A 19,743-nucleotide genomic window follows, 5' to 3' on the forward strand; every position below is an offset into this window, starting at 1 on the left:
CTGCCCTAACGACACTTGTCAAACGAGCTTGTAGCTCAGAGGGGAACGGTCTCAACCGCACATTCCGTTTTACGCAGCGATGGGAGTCCCCCCGTGCCCCTCCCTGCTGGAGGAGGGGCTGTTGTACAGTGACGGTGCTCTCTGCATGCGTGGACGGAGAGAGAGAACGTTTGAAAAGCCAACGAGGCAGCAATTACGCACTTAGGTGTGTGGCGTTTCCTTGGCCGCCAGCGCGGTGTATGGGTGTGTGGGGGTGCTCAGTGGGGCTGCCTCTGTCGGGGTGTGATGGGATTGTCTAAGGAGGGCTTTCAAATCTGCACACGATCGGCCGCCTGTCTTCAGCAGTTGGAGCAATGGCGTGTAGTTGGGGTAAGATTCCATGGGAGCTTATGACTGTTTTCATAGAGTCATAGATTCATTCATCCAACTCAGGGTTACAGGTTCACATCTTAGACCAGCTAAAGTTATTCAGTCAAAGCAAACCCAGACCAGTGGGAGCTGGACCAGGCTGACCCAGCGGCGCTGGTCAGGCAGGTTGAGTCCTTGTGTAGCCTTTTGACTGCCCAGTTTAACACTTCATTGGAAACCGTGCCCCTCAGCTGGGACTTTTGAGGTTACTATTTTTGTAGATCACATATATATATTTTTAAAGACTTTTTGACATGGACCATTTTTAAAGTCTTTATTGAATTTGTTACAATACTGCTTCTGTTTTATGTTTTGGTATTTTTGGCCCCGAGGTATGTGGGATCTTAGCTCCCCGACCAGGGATCGAACTCGCACCCCCTGCATTGGAAGGCGAAGGCTTAACCACAGGACCGCCAGGGAAGTCCCTATTTAAATCCTATTTTATATTCACTTTATTATTATTATTATTTGCGGTACGCAGGCCTCTCACTGCTGGGGCCTCTCCCGTTGCGGAGCACAGGCTCCGGACGCGCAGGCTCAGCGGCCATGGCTCACGGGCCCAGCCGCTCTGCGGCATGTGGGATCTTCCCGGACCGGAGCACGAACCTGTGTCCCCTGCATCAGCAGGTGGACCCTCAACCACTGCGCCACCAGGGAAGCCCTATATTCACTTTAAACATAAACTCACCTTACCTTCTAGCACGAGTGCCATAATTCAAGACCCTCCTTGGACTCCTATTGGTGCCACTTTTTGGCCTCAGGCTTCTTCCAGATTTCCTAATAGGAACAGGGAGACGTCTGACCCCATACCTCTCCCCTTCTCCTGATGCAGCAGCTGAGTGTCTACTCCTTGGGAAGGGACTGGCTGGAATCTGGGGAAACGCCAGTGTTCAGACTTGTCTGTGTGGGCATACGAAGCTAAGTCATCTGAGATGGTCCTGTAACACCACCACACGTCATGGCTTTTGGAGAAATGTGTTATCCCAGCGAAGAGGCTGTCATCACCTCCAGGTGTGGGCTTAATGCAGTGCATATTAACAAGCGCTAACTGAGGTGGGGCTGTCTCGGGAGTAGATACGAGTTCCACGTGGGCCTATGCTCGGGTAACCCTGATGGGGGGGCTCTTCTATAATTATATTTAGTTTGTCTTTTTTTATTAAATTGGCTTGAGCGTTTAGCATGCAAAACAAAAATCTCAAATTATCTATACTTGCAACATATAAAAATAGCCATTTAAGGGTATAGTCAACATATCTACATGCACACACGCACACGCACGCACGCGCACACATGCACACACACGCACGCGCACACACACACACGCACGCGCACGCACACACGCACACGCGCACACAAAGATTGTACCAAGGCAGCGTTCCCAGCAGTGATGAACACTCCCAAACCCTCACCCGTGTGGGGTGTTTGGGTAGGGAGGTCTCACTGCTGGTCTCCGTACGTTGTACATGGAATCAGTCTATTTTCAGGGAATAAAGTTGACATCATCCACTTTACTTTTACATCAACAACTTTATGACATCATCAGCACCCTGCTGGGTTTATTACTGAGATGGGGGAGCGTTGCCTTCATCAGCCGTGGTGTTTGGGTCCGTCAGGTGCATAGGCACGCGGCTGTTGAAACGCTGTGCCCCCGTGGGTGGCAGGTGGAATCGAAGACGCCCGCAGATTCCTGCCCCCGTGTAATGGCCCCAGCTCTTCACTCAAACGCTGATCTAGGTGTTGCTGTGGAGGGAATTTGATTTTGCGGGTATAATTATGGTCCTAAACCCGCTGACTTTAAGAAGGAAATGATCCCAGGTGGACCTGACCTAACGAGGGGAGCCTTTAAAAGGAACAGGGCTCTCCTTGGCGAAGGGACACGCAGCACAGGAGGGACTCAACCCAAGGGAGAGTCTCCACTGCCGGCTCTGAGGATGGAGGGGCCCCTGGGGGGAGAGGGCAGGGGCCTCTAGGAGCTGAGAGCCCCCCCGGCTCGGCCAGCAGGGGACGGGGCGCACACAGCCAGCGATGCTGATTGATTGCAGCCCCGCAGTTCCCTGAGCAGAACCTTGACGGTGCCCTGCAGAGCCGGAGTGCCAGCGGGTGCTGTATAAGCCACTTGGCTTGTGGTGGCTCGTGACCCAGCAGAAAAGAGGCGGCAAGTGCACAGTGTGTCTACATTTGAGTGTGGATATCTGTCCAGAAATACTGAACAAGCTGCGTGAGGAGAGGACAGTTGTGTGTGTGAAGGTCGAAATCGTCCTTTAGACCGGATTTTAAATAACGTGTAGTTAGAAACAGAATTTCTGTTTCAGTTCTGCGTCGAGCCCCGTGGCCTTGGAGGAGTCACCAGCGTCCTCGGGTGTCCCCCCCCGGTCACTGCTTTCCAGCCGGGCTGTTGGGCCTTCCTGAGCCCTCCCTCCTCTTCCGGGTGCCCTCCCCCCATCCCCCCGACGCCTCCTTGTGAGCCCCTCCTCCACGGCCCGCCCCCCAATGCTGGCGGCCCAGGGGCCCGGCTCAGCCCCTGGCACCCACAGGCGCCGACTCTTCCCCTGTATCTGCCTGCCCGACCGTCTCCTCTCCACCTTCCTCTGTGCGTGGCTGCTGCCCGGACGGCCCTCAACGCCACCACGCCGGGGCCTGCGCATCCTGCCCGCACCACCTGCCGCCCGGGCCACCGCTTCACGGCCTTCGTGTGTTCCTCCCTCGCCCGCCCGCCCGGGGCCGACGGCTCCACAGCACGACGGGATCAGTGCCGAGGCCCACAGCACTTCAGGGGCCTGCGACGGTGTTTCTGTTTCTCTTAAAATCAGAAGGGACAAAATAACGAACTTGTAAGTTGCAGGAAGTGCTTCGACGTGTAATACTTCTCTGTATGCCAATGCACTTGTAAAATATAATTTCAAATACTTTCTCATGGAGGAAGAGGCCCGTGGAAGCAAAAGCGCCCACGAAAGTCACAACGCAGTCCCGACGCCACACTGTTTTGCGGAGTGACGACGTTTGCCCTGAAGGGGGCACGCGTCACCTTGCCCGTGGCCTGGCAAGTAGGGGAGGTACTTTGAGACACGACCTCAGGGGATGTCTCGCAGCTCTGGGTCCTGGGGAGGGCTGCACATCACTGCTAAGTGGGAGCTGGCGCCTCGGCCCTCTTCTGCCCTGATGGGTGAGTCTGAGACGGGACGGTCCTCCCTTGCCTTCAGTTCCTGGCTCACATACCCTGGTGCATGTCTTGTGATGAGCAGAAGCGGCCAGTCCCTCGGGGCCGTGTGAGGGATCCACTGTCCCCTGACCGGGCACCCCGGTTCCCTTCCAAGCATTGTCCCAACAGGGACTGTGGCAGGTCCTCACCGCCCCTGCGTGCCACCCCTTCCCCACCTGGCCGACCCCGAGGACATCCACGCTTCCAAAGAGGGCGGGGGCGGGACGGGGGAGGACACCAGTCTGTGCAGCTGAGTCGGGTCTGGAAATCCAGGTGGGGTGATGTTTTGAAAGCATCTCATATCCGGGAGCCTGGATAACCCACCTTCCAAAACACTGGCTTTATTGCTGGAAATGAGTTTATAAGGCCCTGGCTCACGCAGTGCCTCAGCTGGGAAGGCGGTTGGTGAGAAAGACGTGATGCTCTCCAGGGTATTATTAGATCCGGGAGAGCAGCGGTGTTCTCTGAATTTAGACTCCGACACCCTTTGCTGTTAGGACTGACGCAGGGCAAGGTTACGCTTCAGGTGTCGCCCGCCCTGCGATGGCCACGTTTAGCCTTGCTGGCTCCAGGGTCTTATGTGCCGCTTTGTTGGGGCACCTGAACTTGGCATCCGTGTGGTTCTGAACCGTCCTCCGACACTGGCATACACCCCCTGTACTTGAAGCTCAGACCTCCCGAGGGGCCACCAGCTTGTCCTGGAGCCTCTCTGAGGCCACCCATTCAGTGTTTGGACAGCTCTGGGTGTTAGTAAGGGCTCTGATGCTTGCAGATCTGTTTTCTGTTTGTATACATTCATCTTGGTTTTGCCTTAGAAAGCTCTTCATCATTCCATGACACAGCTCTCTAGCCAAAGCAGTTCTTGGAGTCCTCTGTGCTCCTCTGTGGTTCTTTGTCATGGCAGCCCTAGCAAACTAACATGCCGACCACCACCCTTCTCTTTACGCCTGACCAGGGAAGGATGAGATGCTCACCACCCTGGTTTTTAATGTGGGTCATGATCACTTAGGCCAGTCATGGTATCTGAGGCCTGCAGTTGGCCATCTCCAAGGGTTTAGTGTTTGTTTTCCAAAAATATTCTTGCTAAGTCACGTTTCTTGCATCCTGTACTAGATGCAGTTAAGTTTTTGAACTTGGTTGTAGGATTTTGCATTTCATCCTACGACATATTGCCTGCCACGGGCTGGATATGCCACGGTCTGCCCGTCTCTCAGGGGACTTTGGAAGCCACATGGGGTGTCATCAGGGTTGGCCTGAGAGTTTCCAGCAGCACACCTTCTGTTCCCTGGTGAGAACCCTGGGTGTGTGTAGCCAGATGATTGCTTTTCGAGGGACACCCGGGACAAAACTAACTGTCCCCAGGTAGGCTTGGGGACACAGTGCCCAGCGTGGCAGTGCCAGCAGTTCAGGCAGGATACCTGGGAGGGGCCGTGAGTCGGAGCTGGCCTTGGTGCAGAACCCATGGTGGGAGCCGCAGGACTGGGCTTTGCTGAAGGAGACCAGGCGGGTTCTGAGGAAATGTCCTTGCTCGGTCGCAACCTCACGTGACACGTGGCCAAGACGATTGGCTTCTCTGTGTCGGTGTTTTACTCTCTATCAGAGAGGTTCCTCCTGGGAATGAGGTGGTGAAGGCGTAAAGACCCCAAAATGAAGTGCTGGGGTCCTGCTGCGTGATCCCGCTGTTGCCTGCTGGGCTGCGGGCAAGTCGGTCCTCCCTGGGGACGTCTCAGATGAGTATTCGGGACAGAATTAGCCTTGGAGGATGAGCTGCTTTTAGAGAAGGACCTACACCGCCTGCTGTTCGTCTGCCTCAGGAACCTGAGACACTGTATTTTGCGAATGATTGTCCGCAGTCGTTTGCCCGAGGGCGGTACCGTGGACTTGCCGGTCCTCCCTGTGCCCGCCCTCGGCTGTGCTCAGTCTGCACGGACGGGCCTGCACTCAGCAATTCTATGCCTCGGAGGACAGTCAGGGTCCCTGATCAGTGTGACGGGCACACTGCCTGTGAACCGCTGCCAGCAAAGGCACCCAGAACATTCCATGAGAAGAGCTGTTCTCCCTGAAGGAGGTCAGTGGTTAATACCCATATGATAATTCTGCGTGGCTCAGTCAGCCGTAGGGAGGACCACACGCTTCTTGACTCCGTTCCCACTTCCTGCACCCACCTCTTAGATGATGTTCCTCGAGGATGTTCACGGACAGAATTTAAAATTATTGTGTACTAGTTGCAGCATATCCTTGCTGGTCCTGGGACGTCAGGTGAGTTTTAAATCCCTGATCCTGTCCCCTCCTCTGCAGTATGAAGTCAGTATTACCCCTTCTGCCCACACGGTGATTACTGTAAAGAGTAAGGGGGTAATTGTGGATGTGCTCTGTGAATTAAAAAGCTGTATTCAAACAGAATGTGCACGGATATGTTTATCTCTTACAGGTGAAGTAGCCTTTACTTGTTTACTGTGAACTGACTCCTGTGCTTCCGAATGGGGGGATGTGTTTGCTTTTGATCCCAGCTGCCAGATTCATTACTTGTAACAGTTTGACCTTTCCCTTCTTTACCTTGACATTTCTAAATTGCAGAGTCTGGGGCTGAGGCACCAGCTGATGGGCAGCCTTGGGAGTGACTGGTGGCCTCTGTGGGCCACGGAGATGCTGGGATCAGTGGGGACTGTGGAACCGGAAGCCCGGGGAGGAGTGGCTTTCCCACACACCCGGCCTGGAGACGGAAGCCTGTGCTTCCAGAATGGTTGGACCCCTGCCCGACCTTTCTGTGAGCTCACTGACCCTTTTGTGTTTCTGATGCAGATTTACGTCCACCTGAAGGAAGGCGGGGGCCCTGATGGGCTGGACGCGCTGAAGAACAAGCCACAGCTGCACAGCATGGTGGCCAGGAGCCTGTGCCGGACCGCGGCCGGGAAGAACTACATCATCTTCACGGGGCCCAGCATCACCAGCTTGACCCTGTTTGAGGAGTTTGAAAAGCAAGGTTTGGCAAGTGGGGAGCGAGTCTGAGCGCAGTCCCCCGCCCCCGAGAAGTGGTGGGCAAGGCTGGGGACGCAGGCGTGTGGCGGGCAGCACAGAGCACAGGATGCCGGGCGGGGGGGCCCGCCCCTGGGGGGACAGGTCATGCCAACCTGCCGGCTGCCTGCACCCTGCTGGGCACTGGAGGTCTGGAGGGAGACCAGACTCGTGGTCTGGGGGACAGGTCAGTTCAGGTCTTCCGGGCACATCTCTTTGTGTCCTTTGTGGTAAGGCCATGGCCATCCAAGGAGTCCTCCTAGTGTTTTAGTCCATTCGGGCTGCTATAACAAAGTACCACAGAGTGGGTGGTTTATAGACCACCCTATAAATCCTTTTTATAGTTCCTATAAATAGGAATTCACTGCTCACAGTTCTGGAGGCTGGATGTCCAAGATCAGGGTGCCAGTGTGGTCGGGTGAGGGCCCTCTTCCAGGTTGCAGACTTCTCCCTGTGTCTTCACATGGTGGAAGGGACTAGGGAGCTCTGTAGGGCCTCTTTTATGAGGGCACTAATCCCATTCATGAGGGCTCCACCCTCATGACCTAAGCACCTCCCAAAGACCCACCTCCAAATACCATCACTTCAGGCATTAGGTTTTCGGCATAGGAATTTGGGGTGCAGCGGACACAAACGTTAAATCCGCAGCACCAAGGCACAGCTCCTACTAAGACTCTTAGGAAGTCTGAACTCCCCACCCCAGTCTGTAACGTGGCCTCTTCCAGCTGGGCAGAGAATTGTGTGCATTAATACAGGCAGCAGTACAACGGGCCTCAGAAAGGTGTTAGTTCCCCTCAGTGCTAAGATGCCTGGTTCGTTTGTTGCAAAGACTGGGCAAGCCTTCCAGGGCTCTGGCAGAAATGGGGCTATAGAGACAGACCTGGGCCGAGTCAGGAAGCCCCATGGCAGGTTGTATCTGCCTTCACTTCATCCTACATCTGGGATTTATATCCAGTCCACTCGGGAGAAACACAGAAAGCCCCCACTCAGCTACTCCAGACGCTGGAATTGCAGACCTGTTGCTTAGCAACAGATCTGATGTCTGCCCTTAAAACCAAACCTCCTCTGGACTTCCCTGCTGGTCCAGTGGTAAGGAATCCGCCTTCCAATGCAGGGGATGTGGGTTCAGTCCCTGGTCGGGGAACTAAGATCCCACCTGCTGCAGGGCAGCTAAACCCGTGCACAACTACTGAGCCCACATACCTCAACTAGAGAGCCTGCATGCTGCAACTAGAGAGAAGCCTGTGTGCCACAACTAAGACCTGACGCAGCCAAAAAAAAGAAAAAAAGCAAAACCCTCTTAAGTAATGGGGAGCCCACAGCTTCCGACCTACGGCCTCAGCCTGGACCCTGTGCTCTTGCCGGCCTGGGCTGCGTCTTACTCATCTGTAAGGCTGGTCCCAACGGGGCTCAGGGCTTAATTGTTGAGAGAATTCCGTGTGGAGAGGTCAGACTATGTGAAGAGGGGCCGTGGAGTCAAGTTGGAGAAAACTGGCGCTGACGCACTTTAACCCAGCACAATGGGTGCCCGTGTCAGAGCGTGGGGTGACCCGCTGGCCCGCTCGTGCGGGTCCCAGGGTGAGTGTCACGTGCATGGCCGCCGGGGTTCCCAGAACTGCCCCCCACAGCATCCGTGTGCCCTGCAGGCCCGCTCCCTGCCCCACACCATGGGTGTCCCTGTCTCCTGGGCCAAGAGCCGCATGACGTAGTCAGGACCCGCTTGCAGCATGTGGGCTGGTGGGGTGCTGAGTGAGGACGCCAGAGGCTTCCCTGAGAGCTGGGCCGCTGGCCTGGGCCCTCCCCACACGGGGAATTAGCGGAGGATGGAGGAGAATCTTCCAGTGGGAAGAAAATAATTAGACATGGAATTTGAAGTTTTCCGAGAGCAGACAGAGATTTCTTCGCCTGTTTGTTAGAAGCATCTGAGGCTGTGAGCCCTCCCACACGACCTCCTGGGCTTCCCCTGTGATGACTGACACACGGGGAGGTTGTCTCCACGTTGCTCACGGATGGCTGCCCCCCATCCGCAGGGACTCTGACTGCCTTGTCTGGCCTGGTGCCCCCAGGGGCGTCTAACGGGCAGGGCGGCCGGGGTTGAAGACAGGAGCCCCAGCTGAGAGTCTGGCTGTCCCTCCTGGGCGCACGGAGACTGCTCTGTAAAACAGCAGCCAGGAGGGATGCTCACGCAAGATTGGCCGTTTTCATAAGTAAACTCGTGGGCTGCTGATTCTCTTCCTCCCCGTTAGGAGAATGCAGCTGCCCTTTGGGTGGGTGGGTTCACCGAGCCCGATGGGCGATTTAAAACGTTATCCCCATTCGTCTAATCCTCTTCCCTGTTTGGAAGACACGTTCTTCTTAAATCTCAAGGCCAGCGGAGTCTGGGTAGTTGGATCTGTAGAGATGGGAGCTGCAGGGAGCCCTCTTTTTTCTGGCAGCAAGACGGGGCCTGCCCCCCCCACCCCCCCGCGGGTGTTATTCTTCACCCACTGCTGCTCCTGGGGCGGCAAGGAAGACAGGAAGTCATCAGCGGTCCTTTCAGCATTGGGGGGGATGCAGTGGAGAGGAGCGCATGGGCCTGGGACATGTGCCCATAGTGTCAGTGAGCCCGGAGGGGCGGACTGCTCGCGGGCCTTCAGTCAAAGTGCCCCTTCACGTCCCCCTCCCCGCGGGTGTGGGGAGGGGCGGGCTTCCCCACGGCTTCCTGGGCTCAGGGAGAGCCGGAGACCACGAGCAGGGAGGGCTGGGAAAGACCTTGAGTCCCGCGGAATTTAGAGAAGCCTCCTTGTTCCTGCTGGTCTCTGCCTGGAGGGTCTCCTGCCCCGTGGAAGGTGCTGGGCGCGTTGAGGCCCCCCAGGAAGCCCCGCCCCCAGGAAGCCCCGCCCCAGGGAAGCCCCGCCCCCAGGGGCCTGGTGTACAGCACAGGCAGGACCCCGTGTAGCGCGCGTGTCCTGTGAGGACTCCCTGCCTCCTCTGCCTTTCACTTGGCTGCACGGGACCGGGGCTGCCCGGGTGCCCAGCGAGTCTTGGTGAGGGGGCAGGGTGATTAGCTGGGTCAGGCTTAGATGGCAGACAGATCTGTGCTAATGATGTCCGTCTCTGCCCGCCCAGCCGGGAGCCTGCAGTTCTGGTGCATCGCATGTGCTCAGAAGTTTTTAGAAGCAGGTGGGAGGTTGGGTCCTCGGGCTCAGCCCTGTGCTGGCAGGTAGCCAGCCCTCTGGCCGCGAGAGCTGCCGTTGTTACTGCCGACGCCCTGCTTGCGTTAGCTCTTCCCTGCGATCTTAGTACGTCCGGAAGTTGGGGGCGGTGGCACATCTGGGATGAAAGCCCCCGGACTTCACCATCTCTTCTAGGGGGCCCCCGAGGGCCGAGCCCGGGGGGTCGGGGGGAGCCGCCCTGAGGCCATGCGGTCCGTGTCCTCGCAGGGATCTACTGCTGCGGGCTGCTCAGCCCCAGGAAGAGTGACTGCACCGGCCTGCCGCCCTCCATGTTGAACAGCCCGGCCTTGCCGCCCGCCCGGGGCCAGCACAGCATCCGAACGAAGGGGAGCATGTCCCTGATCTGCTGGTACAACAAGGGGCACTTCCGCTTCCTGACCAATGCCTACTCGCCCGTGCAGCAAGGTGGGCACGCGGTGGGCGCTGGGGCAGGGGTGTGGGTGAGCTCTGGCGTCGGGTGACCCCTGCCCCTCGTCGGCTCTGGACCGCAGGGTGACGGCTGCTGCCCTTCACGGGACGGCAAGCGCTTCCTGGGCCCTCAGGCTGTCCGCTGCCTGGGACTTGCCAGCCGTCAACAGAAGCCATGAGGCTGGCATTTGCAGGTCCCCCAGGTCGTACGCGGTGTGATTAATAGGCTCCGTTTGAACGGTATTTACACGATCATCATCTAGGATTCTGTGAAAAATCTGTTCTGATGGGAGGCGGGGGAATAGTCAACCATTCTTATCTTTGAAATGTCTTCCTTAGAAGTTAATCGCTAGCGTTGGGTTTTTGGGGGGTTCAGCTGGTATCATTGATTTTCCTTGGGATTTAAAATCCATTGCTAACAAGGGGATTCATTTAGCAAGGAGCCTATATTTAAGGTAACCTACAGCTCAAACACGATTAAACAACAGAAAAGGAAATTGCAGTGACAAAGGGACCCTTTACAAAAATATTTATCGTTGCGTAGTGTATTTGAAAAGTCCCTTGTGTTCCTTTACATTAAGCCATCTTTCCTCTTCTCTATTGAAGGAACACTGCCAAGGAGCTCAGGGGTGTGCGATGTGTGTGTGTGTGTCTGCGTGTGCGTGGTATGTGTGCGTGTATGTGGTATGTGGGTGTGTATTTCGTGCCTCTTGTTCATTTATTCCCATCCTTCACCCCCCACACACACCTAAGTTGTTACTTTTCAGTGGGGATTGCAATCGAGGGACTCAAGCACGTGGGTGTCGTGACCCTACTTACGTGTAGGGGGTGGAGAAGGCGCCCCCCCCTCGAGTGCTGTGTCAAGGGCACTTAGAGGAGAGGTTTGGAATTGACCTTGTCAGCTGAATGCCAGTTTGAATTGGACTTCGGCTCTCTTGCGGTTCGGGCCTTGGGGCCAGAGTGTCTCTAGGAACAGGTCTGGGTGTAGGGCATGGGAGCTGCTTCCCACCAAGTTATGTTAAATGATAGTCTCTGAAACGATGTCCCGAAGCAAGGACTTCGCACCTGTCTGAGCTGGGTGAAATGAGGTAGCAGAGAAAAGACCGCACCTGGGGAGGTTAGGGAGAAGCCTGCACTAGGACTGAAGATGACACACCTGAGAACCCTTAAATCAGGCCCCAAGGGAAGGAGGCGGGAGGCTGTTGAGGCTAGATGAGAAAATTGGGAGGGGGGATTTTTAAATACGCCGCAACTGGTATTTGTGTTCAATTCCGTGGTAGTTTTCTAAAGTACGTACTCTATTATACATCATGCAGTCCCCAATCCTAGTCGCCCTTGAAAATTCCATGGAGTGTGTCCACAGCCTGGCCACAGACTGACCCCCACCACCAGGCCCCTGGGCACCCCCAGGGCCTGTGGACACTGGGAGCCCGGCGGGTGAGAGGAGACCCTGGGTGCGGCCCAGGGGGCTCAGAGCGGAGGCCATGTGGCCGGCACGCGCCCCACCGGGAGTCCTTCTCCTGGCCCACATCCTAGGGCCTCGTTTCTTAATGAAGGAGGTAGTATTCCTTTCTGTGTACTTCAAAGGCATAATTTTTAAAAAGCACCTCGTGGGCTTCCCTGGTGGCGCAGTGGTTGGGAATCCGCCTGCCGATGAAGGAGACACGGGTTCGTGCCCCGGTCCAGGAAGATCCCACATGCCATGGAGCGGCTGGACCTGTGAGCCATGGCCACTGAGCCTGCGCGTCCGGAGCCTGTGCTCCGCAACGGGAGAGGCCACAACGGTGAGAGGCCTGCAAAAAATAATAATAATAAAAAGCACCTCGTATTCCATCCTTAGATGTATCATAATTTCTTTATCTTGGCCCCTATGAATGATCATTTTTTCATAATATGAAGAATGATGTAGTGAAGATCTTCACATGTAAATCTTCAGGTACATCTTTGATCACTTCCTCCAGGTAAATCTAAAAGTTGGACGGCTGGGCCAAAGGGTCTGAACGTTTTTAAGGCTCTCGATGCTGTGTTGCCAAAAGGCTGTACTTACTGCCGTTGCAGTGGGTTATTCCTCCTGCTTTATCAACACTAGTTTTTTTCTTTTCTAAATTTGTCAATATGATGGCTGAAAATGCTGCAGAATTTTAAATATAATTGCGGTGACTGTTGGTGGGATTGAACATCTTTTCCTGTGTTTTCAGCTAATTTTCAATGCTTGCTTCATGTTCTTGTCAATTTTTCATTGGAGGTATGTGTCTTCCGAAATTGAAAGCAGATTTTATGCCTATAGCAGACATTTTTCTTCGTTTGTTTTCCTTTTGCTTTTATTTATGGCCAGTAATTTTAACATCAAAAGCGTTTTTCATTTCCGCATAGGCACAGCTGTTGATCATGTTATTTGCTCTCATGCCTAAAAGCCCCGGCTGTGTCCCAAGGCCAGGCAAGTGCAGTTCACCTGGTTGTTTCATAGGGTGATTTTGTGCTCTTCGCAACCATCCACTTGGAATTTATTTTGGTCACGGCACCAGTCGGGCTGCTACGATGTTTTTTTTCGTTAAGTGGCAAAGATCGGTTGACCAAGCAGCCCCACCTGTGTACCTGCACCATTTATCAGATAATTCTTTTATTCCCTACTTACTTTACACGTCACCCAGATGACAAAGTCTCCTGTATTCTAAAGGCTGCATCTCAGCTTTATACCGTCTTCTACCGTGACCGTATTTGCTCTTCTAGAACATGAGCAGAATTTCGAATTTTAGCAAACATGTAACTAGTTATGAACATTTTAGGGATTGATTTATTATTCTTTACTCCAGGTTCTAAGGGGAAATGAGCCCTCTTTCAGAGATGGTGAGCACATGCAGGCTTTCATTCATCCAGGGACATCCCCGTTGAGAACCGCATCCTTTTGCGTTTCTTCTAGAATCCATGTTGAGTCTACCGTCTCGTTGCCATCTCCGTCTTTGCCCACTTAGGGTTCAGTTTCCATGAGGCTAATGTGAGTGTGGAATGTCTGCATGGGTCTGTGAGTCAGGTCTTGGCTCATTCATTCAGACTTACAGAAGGACGGAAAGAAGGTCATCCCAGCCAGAAAAAGCCTGGGGAAGGCAGAAGACAGAACTCACTGGAACATGAAGACAACGTGGTTCTCTCATAGGCCCACGTGGACCTACAGTGTCACAGAGGTAGACACGTGGAATGAAGCTGTGCGCAGAGGGTCCCCCACACGGCTGGAAATGTACAGGTGCACCCAGGAGAGCACGGCATTCCTGGTTATGATGCCAGGGGACACAATAAATGTCACATCACCTCTTGTCAGTATTTCCAATGTCTAAAGCTTTTCAGTCCTCAGAAAAGGATACTATAGGACAGCAGTCTTACCCTTTCCAGCTCGAATAGTATCTAAAATCCAAAACGTCAGCAGAGAGGAGCGTGGACTGGTTTATGAACTTGGGGAAATGCTCAGAGACTGACGCACACCTGGATTTTGTAACCAGTCCCCTGAGATTTCCAGCTGCAATCCTCATGCTGAGTTAAAACATTCGAAGGGATGGGAGGGAAACGGAGAAGGAAAGCAGGCCCGGCATGGCTGGGTGTGCTGGGACAGCGGCGGCCCTGGCTGTGCAGAAGGCGGCAGCCGGAGCTGCAGGCGGGGAGCCCCAGGGGCACGGTGCTGGCCGAGGCCCTCGGACAGTGGGCCTGACCCGCTGGGAGCCCTGGTGACTCGGAGTGAGTTGTCCTCTTCCTCTGGGAAAAGAACGGAGGGGGTTTTATTTCCTTATGGGATGGTCTGATCTGCTCATACACATGTGGACTCTGGGGAGCCCTACAGGCGCCTCCTTAGTCCCAGAGGAGGCTGTGGTTGAAAGTCGGGCAAATTAAAATGGAGCTGGAGGTGGGAAACCTCCCAAGGCCATGTGCCTGGGCCGGGGTGTGAAACTGGGGTGTTTGCCCACTTGGACTTGAGGTCGGGTGGGGTGGTGAGCAAAGACACCAGCACAGGTCCCCTCAGGAAGGGTGCTGCAGAGACACAGCCCTCCTTGGAGGCAGGAGCCCAGCCTTGGAGGATGCACGTGCGTCTGCATCACCCGACCATGGAACGTCTCTCTGAGTGGGAAAAGGATCCCTAAGCAACCAGGGCCCAGGACCCTCTGGCCAGGAGCCCAGCCGTGGAGGATGCACGTGCATCTGCATCACCCATCCATAGAACGTCTCTCTGAGTGGGGGAAGGATCCCTAAGCAACCAGGGCCCAGGACCCTCTGGCTGGGCACAGAGATCCTCTGAGCTTTGGAGGTTTTAGGAAGTGTGTTGCCCGGGTCCTGCCCCGGGCGTCCCCAGACCACAGCTCTAGGGGCGGGGCCTGGCTTCTCAGTCTCTCACAAGATGTCCAGGTGCTTCTTCAGTGCAAAAATTCAGTACTGGGGGAGCGGGGTGGGAGACAAAAAAGATCCCGGCTCAGGGCTCAGCCTCAGCACATGGACCTGTGTGACCATTTTTACTTCAGTTACGCCTACTTAAGTAGCGCTGAAAACCCACAGCCCTTTGAATGGCGCTGTTCTGCTATCACACCGTTCTGCGGGCACCGGGGATGGGGGCGGGCTGCGCGGAGGAAGCGCTCTGTAATCCCGACCTCGCTCGCAGGAGCGTCCTTCCCGCCCCCGCGTCACCTCCGTGGGCGCAGTGGACGTCCACCCAGGTGGGCGGGGCAGGTCTTGGAAAACAGGTTGTTGGGCAGCAGGCTGAAGAGGACTGATGACCTCTTGCTTCTCATGCCCGGTCAGTGGGCCGTTTGAATCTTGCCGTGACCTTGGCGAGTGGCCCTGGGACGCGGTTCCACGTGTATTTGGGAGGAAGAGGCGTTTGAAAGCGTGTGAGAGAGGGAGCGCCAGGGGCGGCTGGGTGTGAAGCACTCTGTGCGCGGCGCGAGGCGTGGAAGAGCCTGGGGTCGGGGCAGCTCCTGCCTCTCCTGAGCCTCTAGTGCCACCCTCTGCCTTGATGGGGGCGGTGGGGCAGGTGGAAGGGACCCCCCGGCTCCCTGACCTTGGTGGCCACCTCCTCCCACCCCGCTCAGACCCTGGAGGGAGGGGTTGAAGCCCGGGGGAGGGAGGGAGGGAGGGAGGGGGAAGGTGGGTCCTGAGCTCCCCTTCTGCTCTCAAGGCCCCATCGGGTGCAGCGGGCCCTGCCGTGGCCCGTGCCGTGTCCCGGTGTCCCGCACTCCCCTGAAGCTGCGGTGGCGGTGTTGGTGGTGGTTCCCCTCCATCTCCTCCCCTGCTGTGGCCCGTGCCGTGGCCCTGTCGTGGCCTGGTGTCCTGCACTCCCCTGAAGCTGCAGTGGTGGTGTTGGTGGTGGTTTTCCTCCATCTCGTCCCCTGCCGTCTATTTGACGAGCAGGCAGGGGGGAGGGGCGCATTTTGCACGGGGGTCTGCGGGGGGCGGCTCAGAGGGGATGTCCCGTCTGTTTCCCGCAGGAGTGATCATCAAGAGGAGGAGTGGGGAGATCCCCTGCCCCCTGGCCGTGGAGGCCTTCGCCGCCCACCTCAGCTACATCTGCAAGTACGATGACAAGTACAGCAAGTAAGTGAGCCGGCGCCCGGCACGGGAGGCCTCGCCGCCGAGAGCAGAGCGGCTGCTGGGCGGTCAGCCTCCCCAGGTTCAGAGCTGTCAACGGGAGAGCCCGAGAGAGAAAATCCTGGGCCCGCGGCCTGGCCCGCCCAGCCCCCCACCTCCTGCACCAGTGCCCTCTCTGCCCCTCCCCCCCGGCCCAGCCGCTGGCCTTCACCCCACACCCTCTGGGCCCTGGGCGGCGTCGGGCCGGGCCGCGTGTTTTCCGGCACTGGTTACGGAGCTCTTTGGCGTGCGGGCGCGGTCTCAGGTGTGGGGTCGTCGTCAAGCGCCGCACGGTGTGCATGTACATGGCCCCCTGCTGTCTCGGGGCGAGCTCCTGTGTCCACAACAGGAGGGAAAAAGTGATTGCCCTTGAACCTCGGTCTGCCTATGAAATGACTGGGCCTGAGCCTCAGCCTGAAACAGGGTTGCACTAACCCCAAAGGTGGTGGGCATTTTCTCAGCCCTCCTTGAGGGCCACGGACGTCTCCCGGGGCTGCTTATGGGCGGGGAGGGCAGCACGTGGACCTGGGTCCCTGGGAAAGCCCGGGTGTAAGAGGGAGCCCCGTTGCCCACGGAGTCACTGGACGGGCTCCGCGGAGCCTGCAGCGTGCTTGGCACCTCGCGGGCCTGCGCAGTGGCTCCAGGGGAATCGGCACGATTGAGCGAATGGACATCCGTGGCCGCCCTGGCTGGGCGTCTCGGTGGTGCCGAGGCTCCTGGCCCCCGGGGTGCAGAGACACACGTGCAGACGGAGGGCGCGGTGCAGGGATGGGTTCTGAGTTGGTGGTCCGGGGGGAGCGCCGTCCTCCGCCTCGGGGCAGAGGAGGCCTCCACTGAGGGCAGGCGGGCGTGGTGAAGAGACATGCACAGAGCTGCGGGCGGACGCGGCGCGAGATGGCTTGGGCTGTGCCGCAGTTGCGCAGGGCCCTCGGCGAGCAGGGGAGCCCCTAGGCCCGGTTCCCGCCAGAGCTCCGGGCTGCACCGCAGAGGCCCGGCTCCTGGTCTCGGTGTCCCCTGTGGTGACCCGCCTCCTCCCACCTGATCTTTGATAGGGGTTGTTTGCACGTTCAAGTACGGTTCACGTGACCGAGCCTCAGCGAGAGGCTGCCCCTCCCCACAGCCGGATTCCCACGCCGCGTCCCCTGCAGCATCTCGCTGACCCCGATGAGGCCTTTTAGGGATGTCTCTCCTGCACCGGGTCCCTGGGCACCGTCTGAGCCAGCCTTTCTTGCCGTTCTGTCCTCGTAGGTATTTCATTTCTCATAAACCAAACAAGACCTGGCAACAGGTGTTCTGGTTTGCCGTAAGCATTGCCATCAATAACGCCTACATCCTGTACAAGATGTCGGAGGCCTACCACGTGAAGAGGTACAGCCGGGCCCAGTTCGGGGAGAGACTCGTGCGAGAGCTGCTGGGCCTGGAGGACACTTCTCCGAGCCTCTGATGCCGGGGGCGTGGCCCAGGTTAGGTAAGGACCAGGTCCAGGGAGGGGAGGGGGAGCCTGACGTCCGACCCGCCGGCCAGAGACCCGGAGACGCCCTGCGTGGGGCTGCGGCCCGGGAGGGGTGCTCGGGGCCTCTGGAGGGACCAGGACGGACCTGGTCAGAGGATGGCGTCATCCCGCTTTCCACGCAAAGAAGAGCACGGCCTCCCTCCGGAGAGCGGCCACCGCCTCGCAGCGAGCACCCGGCAGGTGTAGCCCTGAACCAGACCCTCCGTGCCGCCAGCGGGGGGCCATGGAGGGCACCCTCACGACCCCCCGGAGGCCGCGGGAGAGCCCGCTTAGCACAGGGGACCTGGGAGGGCTGCTGCCACCAGGGGCGCCAGGGATGGGATGAGATGAGCCGGAGCGCGCTCTGCTCGGTGAAGGTGGAGAGACATCCGTGACGTGGTCCGCGTCTCGCCGTGCCTGCGGGGGCGGGAAGCGAGCCGGGTGGGCTCTGAGCAGCTGGGACCGCTCAGGTGTGTGCGGGAGCCCGGAGGGTTTTCCAGCGTTTGCCCCGCGCAGGCAGCTTAGAACGGGGCTCGTAGAAGAAGAAACACAACACGGCGCCATTAAAAGGCAGCGAGGGCGTGGGGAGCGGGGCCCTCTGATACGTCCACGCGGCCTTCCTGCCCATCCCTGCGTGGCTGGTGGACAGGGAGAAAGGGACAACGGCGATAGGATGACGGTGAAGTGTGAGGCTGCTTTTTGTTTTTAAATATGTCTTCAGGTTATTTTCTTACTGTTGCTTCAGATCTTCTGTAAAAGGAGATATCCTTCTTCTTTTCTTACCTCCCCCTCTCACCCCACCCCGTCGTGGCTCCTCGCATGTGATCACAGGCCTAGACCTGGGCCAGAGAGGGCACCTCGCCTCCATCAGAGCACGGGGGCCTGCGGGCCTTGAGCTCTGTCACCATTAGCAGAACTACCTGTTTTGGAAAACACACAGCCTGGCTGAGACACCAGAATGTCTCTGCAGATGACCACTGGCTAACTCTGTCCCTCGCATGGTCACCGGGCAGCGTCTGCCGGCCTCACAGCACCCCTCAGAGCGCTGTGGCGGGCATTGGCAAACCCACCTGTACCAGCCTGGCTGGGCCTGATTCCCGCAGGCCGGGGGCCTGCTCACCGCCAGCCAGAAAGGCCTACGTGACGAGCAGCTGGCAGCAAGGGCTTTGCTTACTGCCCAGAACACTTGGGCCTTTTCTGAACCGAGGTCCACAGGTCTCCCTGGGAGACCTCGGCCAGGGTGGTCGGCTGGTCTGGCTGTCCCCGCAGATAAGAAGCAAGTCATTCCTAGAGTTACGTGATCCCCCTTCGACCCAGTTTATGTCGCCCCCTTATTTTTACAGATGCAAACCTACTCTACTCAGGCTTTGGGACGTTCTTCCTTGTCACTCAGTTAATTACAAGTGTTGCTGGCGGCATGCTCCCAACTCACATTTCTGTCCCCGGGGTCATGACGGTCACCTCGCCTGTGGTTTTAATCCGGTGCCACGGATCGTAGGCCAAATTTTAAATCGCGTCTCAACACACCTTCGCCGTGTCCTTTAATTGGATTGGAAGCACTTTTACCACGTGGAGAAATCTATTTTTAATTTGTGATGCTTTTCTACAAGGTCCACTATTTCCGAGTTTAACGCGTCTCCAACGCTTAGGGAGACTCTAATGAAAGCTGATGAATTTTCTTTTCTGTCCAAATAAGTAAAAGAAAAAAAATAAAAGTCTATTTAGATGTTGACTCTTTGTTAATACGTGAGTTTGTTGAAAAGGTCAGGGACAAAAATCCAGGCTCCTTTTTTGAGTCTTGATTTCTCGTATAATCCCACGTACACGATCTCGACTGTCTAGCACCACGAGCCCGTGAGCAGTTTAGAAGAGGGATTCAGCTAAGAGTGTTGACTGGTAGACACGTGGACGGAGGCCTGGTCCCCCCCCGTGAGGGTTCAGTTGTATTGCAAGTGCCTCTGCCGTCAGACACGTCGTGCCTGTCCCCCAGCCTGGCGCTCCGCCCTCTCCCGGGCTGTGTGTCATTCTGATTGAACACAAGAGGCGCTGCCGTGACCGGTAGCAGGTGACTTCACATCGCCAAATGATTACAGAGTAATTACACCATCTCAGTGCTCTGAACTCAAGACGGTGGCCACCTGGTTTCTGAGAAATGACTGAGGGGACAGCAGTTCAGCTGGGTTCTAGCGGAGGCTGCGGCGACTGCACCAGATCTCAGGTTGAGAGCAGCGTCTCTTCCCTTTCCAGGAGGAGGACAGAGGGACAGGCAGCACTGATTAGGAAAACCTGCAGGGACCCGGACCTCACCCTTGGATGGGATGTGGAGTGACCTCACCAGGCACCGTACCTCCCTGGGTCTGAGGGCCGGCGGGTCCCCACTGGACGGGCTCATTGAGAAGCTG

General features: G+C 56.9%; 1 protein-coding gene across 2 annotated transcripts in view; it reads left to right on the forward strand.

The window, feature by feature from the left end:
• PGBD5 (piggyBac transposable element derived 5) overlaps nt 1-19,061 on the forward strand; it is an 89,291-nt gene extending 70,230 nt beyond the window's left edge. The window contains exons 4-8 of one of the 2 annotated variants that reach the window (XM_060033788.1): nt 6,410-6,590; nt 10,045-10,242; nt 15,711-15,816; nt 17,098-17,317; nt 18,685-19,061. In XM_060033788.1, coding sequence (XP_059889771.1) covers nt 6,410-6,590; nt 10,045-10,242; nt 15,711-15,816; nt 17,098-17,293 — 681 coding nt within the window. In that variant the 3' untranslated portion in view covers nt 17,294-17,317; nt 18,685-19,061. Of the gene's footprint in view, nt 1-6,409; nt 6,591-10,044; nt 10,243-15,710; nt 15,817-17,097 lie in introns of both variants that reach the window. The other variant, XM_060033787.1, reaches the window with a different exon arrangement.
• Nucleotides 19,062-19,743: the final 682 nt, after the last annotated feature.

The sequence above is a fragment of the Delphinus delphis genome, chromosome 16 (genome assembly GCF_949987515.2).
Source record: "Delphinus delphis chromosome 16, mDelDel1.2, whole genome shotgun sequence".
Classification (NCBI taxonomy): Eukaryota; Metazoa; Chordata; class Mammalia; order Artiodactyla; family Delphinidae; genus Delphinus; species Delphinus delphis.